General features: G+C 36.5%; 1 protein-coding gene across 2 annotated transcripts in view; it reads left to right on the forward strand.

Annotated features, from left to right (window-relative positions):
- The window catches only part of ANOS1 (anosmin 1), a 133939-nt gene that overhangs the window by 62948 nt on the left and 57762 nt on the right, over positions 1-13229 (forward strand). The window contains exons 1-3 of one of the 2 annotated variants that reach the window (XM_027640867.1): positions 5335-5370; positions 8416-8478; positions 11651-11873. In XM_027640867.1, coding sequence (XP_027496668.1) covers positions 5341-5370; positions 8416-8478; positions 11651-11873 — 316 coding nt within the window. In that variant the 5' untranslated portion in view covers positions 5335-5340. Of the gene's footprint in view, positions 1-5334; positions 5371-8415; positions 8479-11650; positions 11874-13229 lie in introns of those variants that run through there. The other variant, XM_027640856.1, reaches the window with a different exon arrangement.

Below are 13229 nucleotides of genomic sequence, written 5' to 3' on the forward strand. Positions count from 1 at the left end.
TGCTCAAACAGCAGAATAGAGCTTCAAAGAAACATATCAATATGTTGTCCTTCTCTTACTTATCTGGATATGATTGTGAACATTTTTTTTTCCCTGTGTTCTTCAGAATTTGTAATTGGAAAATAATATAGATGTGTTCTGCCTGGCTTGGTGAAGGTTGTAGTGGTTTGCTATGAGACTCTGACAGTCCCATCTGTAGAAACAGTTTCCATTTATTGAGAACACACTGCTTGAATGTGAAACCAGAAGTCAAACTGTTTAATGCTGGTTTGGAAATATAATTTTAAAAAGTATTTCTTATCTAAAGCAGGTGATGTGTTATAAGTTCTATATTTCACCTGAAGGTTATATACTTAGATAAGAGCTATTAAAAATAAATCTCACTTTTCATATGCTTTCTCTCTCCATTATGCAGTTTTGTTATTCTTTTCATAAGGGATATACCAAATTCTGCCAGGAAATAGAACTCTTATTCCTATTGACTAAGACCACTGCGGAATGGCTTATATTCCCTCTTACTTTCCGATGTTATAACTTAACAAAAAATGCTGTTTTCTCATAATTTAACCCTTGATACTTTTAATGGCAAATTGCTCTGGATGAGTTCCCATGTGAATTAACCAGAAAACTCTCTTATGTTGTTAGCCTCAGATAAATCCCAATCCCTGCAGGTACACCCTATGTGATGTGTTATAATATAATGTGATGGTTGCTGTGTGGTTGCTGTTCCTTGTCCTTATCAGTTCCTAACTGCGCCTGTTGGACCCTGGAGTTTTGTGCTGCACTGTTTTACCTTACAGTTGAAGAGGATTTAGAATATTTAAGGTAACTGTAACTGCACCTTCAATAGAGACACTATTCCTGTAGTTTCCATGCCAGCCATTTTGTTGTTACTTTGATATAGATTTAGTAGAATTCTAAAAAATAAAAGCATTCATCTGTCCTAAAGCATAAGGTTACACTGTCTGAATATTGATTACATATAGAGGATTTTTCTTTTTCTTTGCATATATATATATATATACACTTTTATTAATTAGAATAAATTAGTACCTGCAGATGATAACAAATTCCACCTGTTCCTTTCATCTACCCTACTACAGTCCACATCAGGATGTCATCAATATCAAACAACAAAAAACACATTTCAAGAAATCTAAACCCCCTCAATTATTTAAAACCTAAGACCTGGCTTTCATTCAAAACCAGCTCTACAATTAGCAATACTTTCAGACAGTATCAGCTGGGTTCCCAGTGTACATGATAATGTCACAGAATAACCCCAACTGTAACTAATTTAATTAAGACTTGATCTTGGAATACAAAAGCACTCCTTTTCACCAAATCATGATGCTCACTGACCTACAGGAGAGAAAACAGGTAACACAGACAGGGAACCTTTCTCTATCATTTAACCCTTTTGTTTATTCAGTTACAAGGGAAATATGTTACTAGTGTAATTCTCATGAGAACCTCCTTAACATGAACAGAGGAGTAACTCCAGGTAGCCACATGAAACTTCTATTTTACATAAAAGAATATGTTTCAGAGTTATTCCTATTAGACTTTTTAAAACTTTAAACAGTTTTAAAGATACATAAGCCTACATTAAATATAAGTGAGTTTTAGGAGGTGGTTGTGGTTTAAACTCAGCTGACAACTAAGCCCCACACCTTCACTCACTCAATTACCCCCAATGGGATGTGGGAGAGAATCAGAAGAGTTAAAGTAAAAAAAACTTGTAGTTTGAGATAAAGACAGTTTAAGATAGGTAAAGGAAAAATTGTGCATGTGAGCAAAGCAAAAAAAGGAATTCATTCACTGCTTCCCATGGGCAGGCAGGTGTTAGGCAACTTCAGGAAAGCTGGACTCCATCACAGGTAACAGTGACTTGGAAAACAAATGCTATCACTCCAAATGTCTTCCTCTTCCTTCTTTTTCCCCTGTCTTTATATGCTGCGCATGACACTGTACAGTGTGGGATATCCCTTTGGTTATCTGGGGGCAGCTGTCCCAGCTATGTCCCCTTCCAACTCCTTGTGCATCCCCAGCCTGCTCACTGGTGGGGTGGGGTACAGAAAATGATCCTGTATGCAAGTGTTGCTCAGCAGTAACAAAAACATTTCCAGCACAAATCCAAAGCATAGCCCATAGTAGCTACTGTTAAGGAAATTAGCTCTATCCCAGGCTAAAACCAGCACAGAGCTAAAATGTCACACTGATTTCTAAAAGGTTGACAATTGGTGCTCTAATGATTCAGTCTGCTAATGAGGGAGGAGAGGGAAAAGAGTCAGAGAAGCAAGAGACTGACAAGGAGGTGCTTGACCTGGTAGGGCGTGTGAGCACCTGAAATTTCTCATACCTGAAGTGCTGCAGTGCACTTGATCACTAGGAAAGGTGCCCACAAACTTGAGCATGATACCATAATACATTTGCATGGAGAACTACTCAGATGAAGCCTTTAAATCAGTCAAACTATTGAGCATGGGTTTTGGAGAGCATCGAGAATGATCTAGTGTGGAAATGAGATTTGCTTACCTGCCTATGTAGGATTCTTCACTCTTGAGTGCCTGAAATTCTCACTGCATATAGATTCTGTTCACCTGAGCTTTTCATTTTTTAACATGCAGTCACACCTGTGCAGTCTGGGTCAGTAGACTGCCCATACCTTAGTGCTGGTCAGAGATTTAAACTGGAGATTAAAAAAAGTAGAACAGGAATCTTTAAAAGAGTTTGTCTAACTTCAATTTCAGAACCACACACCTCTTCCATTTGAATATACAGAATTCAAGTAAGTTGCCTTGAATCTACAGAAGGAAAATGCCCATCTTAAAGTTTGGGAGGACATGCATAACACAGAAAGTTGAGACACAAATGTATAAATAGATTTTTCTAAAATAAATTGACAAAAATTAAGCACATTCCTGAAATGGGCAGCCAGAGTCCTTCAGATAGATTCACTGGTCTCATTCTAGGATGCTTTTCTAATCTTTCACTGCAAATTGTTAAAGAGTTGTGATTCTTACCTACTTATATGCGTAATTAATATTCTCCTGTTATGCTAAATTGTTTCCTTATAGGTGTAGCTTTTAGAAATGTCCTCCTAGATGCAGAAGTACCAAGTCAGAATTATGTGTCAGAGAGTTTAATTTGGTTTTTGGTTCTAACAGTAATGTAAGTATGGATATTTCTTTTTGGCATTAATAAATGAAATGTGTCTTCTAGGAAGAGAATGTTTGAGGATTGGGGTTTTTTGTGTGTATGGATCTTTTGGAAAAATATAATTCAGAAGTAATGGGAGATTTTTTTTAATTGATGAGGTAAATTTTTTTAAAAATTGTAATCTTCCTGATTCGTGTCAGTTTTAGCATGAGAAATAGTTTCAGTAAACTCATCCTGCATCTCATGACTCTTACAGTAAAGAAGAAAAGTAGTAGTTTAAACTGTTCAAAAGATAGTGTGTTCTGTGATGTGTTGTTGGTAATACCTGATATTTTTTACCAAGCTAGCATGCTACTGATTGGTTTGAACTGGGTAAATATGTAACTGTCCATTTATGGTTCTGAAATCAAAACGTTGCATTCTTCAGACATCTCACAGTCCCATTTTTGAAAACCAGAAAGTAACAGTTTCTGTTCCTATTTGTAAACAGCAGATGAAGATTAAAAAAAAAAATCTCAAAATAACTATTTCTCTCTTGCGGCCTGTTTCTGTTTTGCATTGTATTTACTGCCACTGTGCTGAGATTTACAAATTCAAAATCACTTTTCTCCTGATTCTTTTAAGTGCAGTTGTAATTTAAGCATACACATCACAAAATTATTCTCTCTAAAACTAATGAACGCAATATTCTTTTTTGACTTTGGCGAAATTCCTCACCCTAAGAATGTTCTCTACTCCATGCCTGATAGTGAGCACATGCATTTTTCAGGTACTTCCTCATGACATGGTAGATTATTAGGAAAGATGTTTGTTCCTTTTTTTTTTCCAACCATCTAAGATCCATTTAATTAAGTTCCTTAGGACAGCAAAGCACTTCAATATATGTTGTAAACATAAGCCATTCATTTCTGACCTTGCTGTTGGGAGCAGCAGGAATGATGAATGATAATGAAAAGAGTAATTACATTCCAACTATAACTCTTAGATTCCATTGTTTTTACAACAATTTGCATATGACTTGGTTTCCACTCTGATGAAGAAAAAAGCCTTTTTAGACAAAAATACTGTAGGTAGACTCTTCTACTCTGAAATAAATAATTTTTTTCTGTTTAAATAAATATGTCATATGCAGCTATTTAATTTAAATATAATATTTGAATAAATATACAGTATTTGAATAAGTATGTATTTCAATACTTAAGCGAAGTTTTGCAATTCATTAGACTTTGAAAAGTGCTGTGTTGGTGTAAATCTTTCCCATTTAGGTCAAAGGCATCCTTTCGTAAGAAAAAGTATTAATAAGCTATTTTGAAGATCCCCCACTAACTAATGTAAATGGCATGCATCATATGCTAATCTCCTAGCTGCTTTATTTATAGATTAAAAATTAGAGCAGGAAAGACTTCTCTAATGTGGCCCTTAACTGCAAATTTTTTAAAAAAGATGAAATAAAAAACATGACCCAAAATATTTTAAAGCAACAGCAATCCTTTTTCATTGAATGAAACAGTACTTTGCTCTTATTCCTAATTCTATGTGGTCTAAACATCAACAGGTCTGTAGTATAGTGCTTACTATTAGCAGTCCCTTTGGCTTTTGATGAAATTGTTTAGTATGAATAACAACTCCACAGCAGTCTGGATGAAAAAGAAAGCCTGCAGCTTCCAGATTTAACCACCAGAGATGATGAAATAAGCACTTGAGGAGGATTTGATTTAGCAAGACTGGTGTGATTCGCACCCCTCACCCTCTGATGAGTGCCACTGGCCTGTCATGACTGGTTCAGTGTTGTGTTTCACATCTTGTCCTGGCCCAGCAGTACAAAGCCTGTGTGGTGGTGCCAGGGCAGGGGGCAGTGGTGGCTCCAAGCCACCAGGCATCTGCAAAATGGACTGCTGGGATGCTTCCTGTGCCACTGCTCTGCTGCCTGCTGGTGGTCTGCCATCCTCGTACCTAAGCTTACCTTCTGAGGGCAGGTGGCTATGTCTGCAAGGTGTTTTTTATTACACAAAATAGAGTCCAAACCAACTGCCAGCTGCTACTCTGCCTACAGTCTTCCTTGTCCTGGATAGAGGATTTCAGTATCCTTTTAACAGACACACACATTTACAGTAATCCAGAAAACCTGAATGTGTTTCCCTGCTGGGTGGGACTAGTTTTCTCATTAGTGTTTTACATATGTTGAAGCTGTTGAAACTGTTCTTACTGGTGAGAAATACTGTATACTTTCCTCTCAGATGTCAAGGCTAAGCTAAACAGAAGCAGAATAACTCCTGTTGATCCAGTCAACAGGGTCAGTTGCATTGATATTATTAGAAATGTAAAGTTCAAGATGTATGCATTATTCTATGAAGACTTGGATTTGAGGAAACAGATATTAGTTTCACTAGTTCTGACTCACATTTTCTTGATTTTAACTTTTATTATGTATGGAACAATACCTGTCACAAAACCTTCAACTGCTTTTCATGTAAGGCCCAATTCTTCTTTTTCTTGAGACAATTTTCAACTTTGTTCTTCCCTGGAATAGATGGTCTAAAAGGGGGGGAATCCATAGTGGAGGGATAAATGTTTTTTACTACTGTACTGTGCAGAGCACTGCAAAATGTATGTTCTTGAATAGTCTCATCTTGATACACATTCATAGCAAACCATGCCAGAGATGAGGAAAAAAACAACCCAGCCCTTGCAGATAAAAGATACATTTCAGAGTGGCCCATATAAATGGGATGCAAAAGTTTAACAGAACCAGGCAGGCTACAGTTTGTGAGGACAGAGAGTTTATTGGAAAGCTGACTGGAAAAAGACAAATTTATGTACATGACAGCCCTTCTTCAGAGCTAGCATGTATGTAACACTTTGGATTTGGAACACATTTCCATCTTCATGTAAGAAACATCAGGAGAGCATTCTTAGGGGAGAAAAAGGTGTCTCTACCTGAGATTATTCTTGTTCAGAGGATATAGCTCACCAGACAGTGGGGGATATCTCAATATCTCAGCTGATTTACAGTTTAAATCAAGGATTCAAACGTGAGACCTGGATCCAAGCTTTCCAGTGTTTTCCAGCTACCTGCTTTGGGGTAACCTCATAATAGGGTAGCTAAGAGGACCAATGCACAAATCTCAGTGCTTGTGAGGTGTTCTCATCTTTGTCATTGCAAGGTTAATAACAACCTTTTTAGTAAGACAGTTCCAGACTCTTCTACTGCAAAATTTCTGCCTCCTGGCAGTTGTTCTTAACCAGCAGAACGGTACAGCTCCACTAAAGCTGGGCAGTCAACTCCTGCAGCTGCCCATAGTGCTAGGCTGGCCCAGGGCACTAAGGACTCCTCATACAGCAAGAGTAGAGATATTTTTTTAGTGTATGTATAGGTAAGAGCGTGTACCCTATTCAGAACCTGTAAGAGACTGTGGAAGTCTCTTGAGTGGCTGCATCATCTGTTTTCCTTGACATATTCTGAGAGCAGTTGGAATTCAGGATACTGTTCAGCCCTGGTTCATTTTCTCCTTTGAAGTGTAGGAGTTGAGATGCTTGCCCTGAGGCAGGAGATGCTGGAGCATAACTGAAAGTAGCTTGGGCTGTTCTGTGTTATTGGAAGAGAGCAACAGCCAGATGGCATCAAGTGCTGAAGCCTACTTACATTGCAGATAAAGACATCCTGGTACAAATGCATTGAAGAAACCATCTGAATTGTACAGTATCTTGGTATTTCCTTTCAGGAGTACCAACTACTTTGCTCTATAGCCTGCAAGAAAGGTGGTCCAGTCAGCACGAACTTGGTGTTAGTTGTCAGCTCAAGATTGTGGATATGCTGGTTTAGATACACTCTCCGTGGCTGCACAGCAGTGTAACAGTAATTCAGAGAAGGCAAGGACATGGGGATCACTGACAAAGTCCCAGAATGGTCAAAATGTCTCCTATTTTGTCTTTACACCACTTATACCTCAGTAATTTTTGGATTAAATCCATCAAAGCAGGCGAGTTGTAAAATGACATGACAGTGGAGTTGGGCTCAAATGTGTGGTAACTATTCCACAGGAGAAACAATACTCTGGAATTAATTAAACTTGCTGACTTCAGTGACATTTTATAATGTATCCTTCTAATTATTCTGTATACAACACATTGTGAATTTTGAAGAGCTAGAAATTGAGTCTGGAATACCAAAATATATATAAAGAAAATGCTTTAGTGGTATTTTTCTTCCCAGAAATATGTAACCTCTGTGACTAATTGTTTTATTATATTTTTAGGCTATGTTGATAGTAAGAAAAATGCTTATTGTTGGTTTTCGTACATTAATGTACAGGTGTCCAGCCAAGATTCAGCATATATATTCATGCTTGACTTTGAATAGCATAAATCTAATCCAATCTAATACTATGTATAAGATAAATTATAAAAATATTGCATTGCATGTCAAAGACCTTTCTTTTTGGCACAATAATATCTTTCTGCTGTTACCAGAAGGAGTAGGTGTTATTAACCCCCAGCAATGTCAGTATTTTCCAATATCTTATGTTTAATAAAGGAAGAGAAAAGTTTTCTGGATGTGAATCTGAATTTATGTTTCAGTTACAGTAAATGCTCTTAATAGTGTGATTTTTCTTTATGCTATGCTGTGAAGTTTAACTCTGGTTTGCAGAGTTTAAATCTCAGCTCTCTGTATAACCATTGCAGTAGAGGTTGAAGGTGAAGTAATGGTAATATGGTACTTGAAATAGAGTGGTTTTGCTAACAGACCGGTGAATATTATCTATTTATACAGAAATAGTGTTTAAACCTCTGCTGGGTTTACTCCATAGCTTGATGAAATAGTTTCTCGCTTGGGTAGGCAGTGTGCCTGTCTGATCTTTAGTCTGGTTGCTGAGGAGAAGATATAACTTTCTGTACTTCTGTACTTTCACTACTTAGAGTAGTGCTTTTGACATTTTCTCTGTGATCCAGTGACATGGTGTTAAATGGTACTAAGACCTAGATTCAATAAGTTGGAAAATAGGATGGTATAATAAACAAGTGAGTTGATTGCCTTGTACTGTAAGAAATACCGAATATGTTTCTTGTATTGTAATCATGGCTTGTTGTGACTTTGCTCTGACACCATGACTCAATGACACAATCTTTTCCCCAGGAGAAGTGGATTATTAACTTCCTGTAGGCCAAACAAACAACTGGAAAAGAAATGGGGTTATTTGTGGTTGTTTATTTCATTCTCTTCCTGACACTTCTCTACCTCCTGACTCTTCCTAGTGCCTGGAGCCCTGCAAAGAGTCCTGGGACCTGAAGAAAAACCATTGCCAAAGCTTCTGTGAGGTATGTCAGCCCAAGGGCACACTTTCTCACTTTGTTCTAGCAATCTAATTTAAATTATTAGCTTCATGGAGCCAGCTGAAAACCGTGGGATTTTTACAGCAATCACCTTTATTTGAAAGGCTACACATATAACAATGTATCCATATTAATTTTGAATTAAAAAAAATTATATTTTTCTGGCCAAATGATTTATCTCAACTTATACTTTTAAGACTTGGTCCAGTCACACTTACATAGCATCTCTCAGAAGCTATTTCTACCACTTGCTCTTCTATCTTTTCTGGCCATGCATAAGAAAGACAATTTTTGTTTAAAAGATAAAATGTCATTGTGTAAAAAATCCTTGTGCAGGGTAGCTAGAACAGATGGCTTTCCTGAATGTGAAAGTCAATCTGATTTCTGAAAGAATAGTTCTCCAGCAGTAACTGGATTGTGGACTCCAAGTTCAGAAGACTGATATCAAAATGCATAATTATTCACGAACAAATCTTCAGAAAAACTGTTTTTGGATCATGTTTCAGAACAATCTGTGAATAAGCAAACATGAATCAGTTAAACTAGAAAAAAGATGGAGATGGTTTTATTGGATTTGAAACATAGCTCTGTCTAGTTGGTGGAAGTCAGCTGTTAGAGTTTTTAAGTGTTTTTTAGTTCAGAATGGAAATATCTCAATAGAAAGTTGCTTTGTTATAACTAAATCAATATAAAGGTAGAAATTTATTCAAGTCTATTAAAGTGAATCATTATGAATGTTTTAATGTTTCCCTGTAAAAAAATAGAAATTACTTTAATTGATGTACTGATCTCACTGATACACTGATTTGACTCATCTCCTTTTACTGTGGACACTCCTTTTCTGGTATAAGAGCATGTCTCATGTTTAAATTATTTTAAGCATAATGAAGATGATTAAGAAAAGCTAGAATTTCAACTAAAAAGATTTAGATACAACAATGTGTAAGTAGGGATTATATATGATCTATGTAGTTACATCAGAAGACAAAGTAAAAATTTCCCATGAAAACCAAGACTTGTAAGAGTTTTTCAAACCAGATTATTTGCTAATTCCTCATATACAAAACTCTAGGGTAATGTAATAAAGCAGTTTTAGTGGATCTAATTTATGTTGTTCTTTTATATCAGTCCTCACTCAGACTGCATGTTTCCAGATATGAGTGAAAATATGTATAAAATTGGTTTAAAAGGAAAACATTTGTAGTACACTGTTCTATTGTAGTTAAAAACTGTGAGCATCCTTCTTTGATTAGTGTTTTGTGGTTAAGGCTAAATTTGGAACTTCAAAGGCCCATAATGAAGAGCAGCACATTTAGCAGCTAACTGAAAAATGAGCTGTGAAATAGGGTGAGGAGGAGAAGCCTTGAGGACGTATTATGCCTCAGGGAGCTATAACATTTTTAATTAAGTAGCTGCAAATTTGTGATGTTTTAGGATTTGAAATTAGCTTCACACACACAAAAGCCCGGGACCACTTTCCTTTCTCTCAGACTCTTGTATACTCCATAGAAATTGATTGAGTTAAAGGAGGATGTGTTCCTGTGAGAGTGTTTTCAATCTTTTCGTATTTTGTAAAAAATCTGGAAGCAACAATTTAGCTTTGTTTCTCAAGGTCCCTGCTTGGTATATTACTTCTTATCTACCGTATAAGTGTACTGCTGAATGTTAAAGGGAACCTCACATGTGAAGAAGAGAAGTAGACAGTTTATCTGACACATTTTTTTTTTCCCCCATAAATTTAGTTTCTGCTGGTTTAGCTTTTTAACTGACTAGCTGTGGGATCAGGTGCATTTTGATGGGTGGAACATCAGGAGTGCATGTCCGAGAATCACTGGGGTCAGTAGGAGGCGTAGAGACTGCTTGGTTTTGCAGCCTTTAGGCTAATTAAGCCTGTAACACCCAAATGCAACCTTAAAAACCAGATTCAAAGATTCTGGACTGCTCTGTAGGAAAAGATTGGAGAGGTAACGTAGTGGCACATTTTTGGACCACAGTGACTTTGGAGAAACAACTGACACATGGACTGTAAAACACCTGGGCCCCCATAATAGCCAAATCTTTCTCATTTTGCCAGAAATATGAGAACAGTAAAAACAAGAAAGTAAAACATTTGAATATGGAAGGAAGTTTCAGAAATTACGTGAATAGTTGGACAGGGAGTGGGTTATAACTCCTTTGTAGTCTTAGGAACCTCTAAATCAGATCTGTCAGGGTGGAAGTTTTTTGGTTATTCTAGGATAGAATGGCCAGCTATAGACAACCCCAATTGCAAGGATTGCCCATCTGCAGTTCCACCTCAATGACTTTGAGGGAATCACTTTAGCTGGTTTTGCACCAAACTAAAAAAAGAGGAGATGTAATCTCCATGTCACACACAATATTCTCCCCAGGATTCTAGATGCTATTTTACTTACAGTTTTAAGTGGACCTTGCAAACCTCTGAGTAGTGCACGTTATATAATGTCTATGCATTGAAGCAACTAATATATCTAGGACTAGATTTCTCAGAGAAGTAGCATTTACTTTGATCTTTAATAAATATATTTAAGGGTAATTTCAATTTGTATTTTCTGCTGATCATTTTATCAGAAATTTAGTTCCAGTCCATGAAGAGTTATACAATTACTAATATGCTGGCAAGAGCAAAAAGATGCTGCAAAATCTTCTCTTAGCCAACTTAGTTCAAACGGTATAATGACACAAGATTTCCCTTATTTATCTGGAGTGGCATTACATCAGATATTGTGGTGAAAGTGTTACAAAATACAGAGGGAGGAATGTGGGGTAGTCCAAAAAAAAAAAAAAAAGCAGACTGTCTGACCGTTGCTTCCCCTTTGTTTTGGGTATGTATTTAATCTGTCATTGAGCAACTTTGTACCCAGCCAATGTGAGGAAAACAAGGGAAAGCTGGCAGATATAAACAACATTATTTCATTAAATATGGTGGTCTTACTTGAGAGAATTCATCATTCTGTACTTGGAATGCTTTTTTAGAAGTGGTTATCTTCAGGGATAGTCTTGCAAGAGCTGAAAATCTGAATATTCCTTTAGGAGATCTTGGAAAACTTACAACATTTTTTCTTTGGTGTTTTTATATTTCTTTTTTTTTTGTTATTCCCACTGAAAACATTATACACTTCTTTTGTTTTTCTTTTAGCCTCTTTTCCCCAAGAAGAATTATGAATGCCTAACTAGCTGTGAGTTCCTTAAGTACATCCTGTCTGTGAAGCAAGGGGACTGCCCAGCACCTGAGAAGGCCAGTGGTTTTGCAGCTGCCTGTGTTGAAAGCTGTGAAGCTGATAGTGAATGTTCTGGAGTGAAGAAATGTTGTTCCAATGGATGTGGTCATACATGCCAAGTTCCAAAGAATCTGTACAAAGGTAGAGATTATTAATATGTACTCAAACTGGGCTAATAACTTCAGGCTGTAACAAAGTCTCCTAGAAAACCAGGACTTTAATTTTCTGAGAGTTTGTGTGGTTGGGGAGAAAAAAGAGAGGTGCCTGTAGAGATATGGCCACACAGTGAAAGGGTGGAAAGCTAGAGAGAAATACTGCTTAAATTTGTAATTTTTTCCCCTCCTTGTGAAGCCCATGTCTGGAAATCTGTGGAATGTAAACATGGTTATTAAGCAGAACAAACTTTGCCAATTTAGGTGAAATCTCACTTAATTTGATACAGATGAGAGATAATGCAGCAGAAAAACATTTAATGATATGTAGTTCAGGTCCCATTAATCACAAATAACATTTATTATCTATAAGCCAAGTAGGTGGGACTACCACACAGGAAGTGTGAAATAATCTGGTAAAAGAACAAATCAGCACAGTATATTTGACATTGATGTTCTTAATGACCTAAGAACAAAATAGCGAAAGATTATAATATCACATATATATATTAACTCATTATTTAAATATTATTTAATTTTTTTAATTGATTTTAGTATTGTAAAAAAAAAGGCTTTTTTTTGACATCCTTCAGTAAGAACATATAGGCTAAGAAATGATGTGCTTAGACAAATTCCAGATTTTAATTCATTGTAATTAAAAAAGGCTTTATACATGGAAATATTTGAAAAATGTGCTCCTTACCAGAAAAATAGGCAATTGTGAAAGGCATATTCTAGTTCCACACAGTTGGTATGTTTTGTTAGAAATCTATTCTCCTACATCAGTGATAAAAAATAAATATTATTCAGTTATTAATCAGATATCATGGGCTCTCTGTGGGAGCCTAATCAGCAGAACTCTGAACTAAGCTCCAGGCTTAGATCTGAATCCGTGCTTATTTCCATCTGTGGATGGAAACATGATAAAATATATGAAGAAGATGGTGATTTTATTTTTAAGATCATTGTTCTAACTGAAATGTTAATGAATCTTTTTCAGTGTCTCTAGTGATGAGAATGTATGTCAGAAATAGTGTGCTTTGACTTTTGAATCCTGTCTTTGAGTGTACGGGGTGGGTCATCAGGAAGCACTGTCTTATTTACTGACATAAATAGAGAAAATTTGATCTAGAAGTCACAGAGTTGAGTAAGCATAAAACTTATGAAGGTAGTACTCAAAGTATTTCGAACAGCAGGCAATACTGTGATCCCCATTTCCAGTGCAGAAGGGGAATTCTCTTGTTTCCAAGATACTTTAGAGCAGGCCCTTTAAAACCGTAAGGACACAGCACCTTTCAAAATGAAAGTAATGGATCACTTATTTATTTGTCTTATTGAGAAAAAT

The sequence above is a fragment of the Corapipo altera genome, unplaced genomic scaffold (genome assembly GCF_003945725.1).
Source record: "Corapipo altera isolate COAL_440 unplaced genomic scaffold, ASM394572v1 0, whole genome shotgun sequence".
In the NCBI taxonomy this organism is placed as follows: Eukaryota; Metazoa; Chordata; class Aves; order Passeriformes; family Pipridae; genus Corapipo; species Corapipo altera.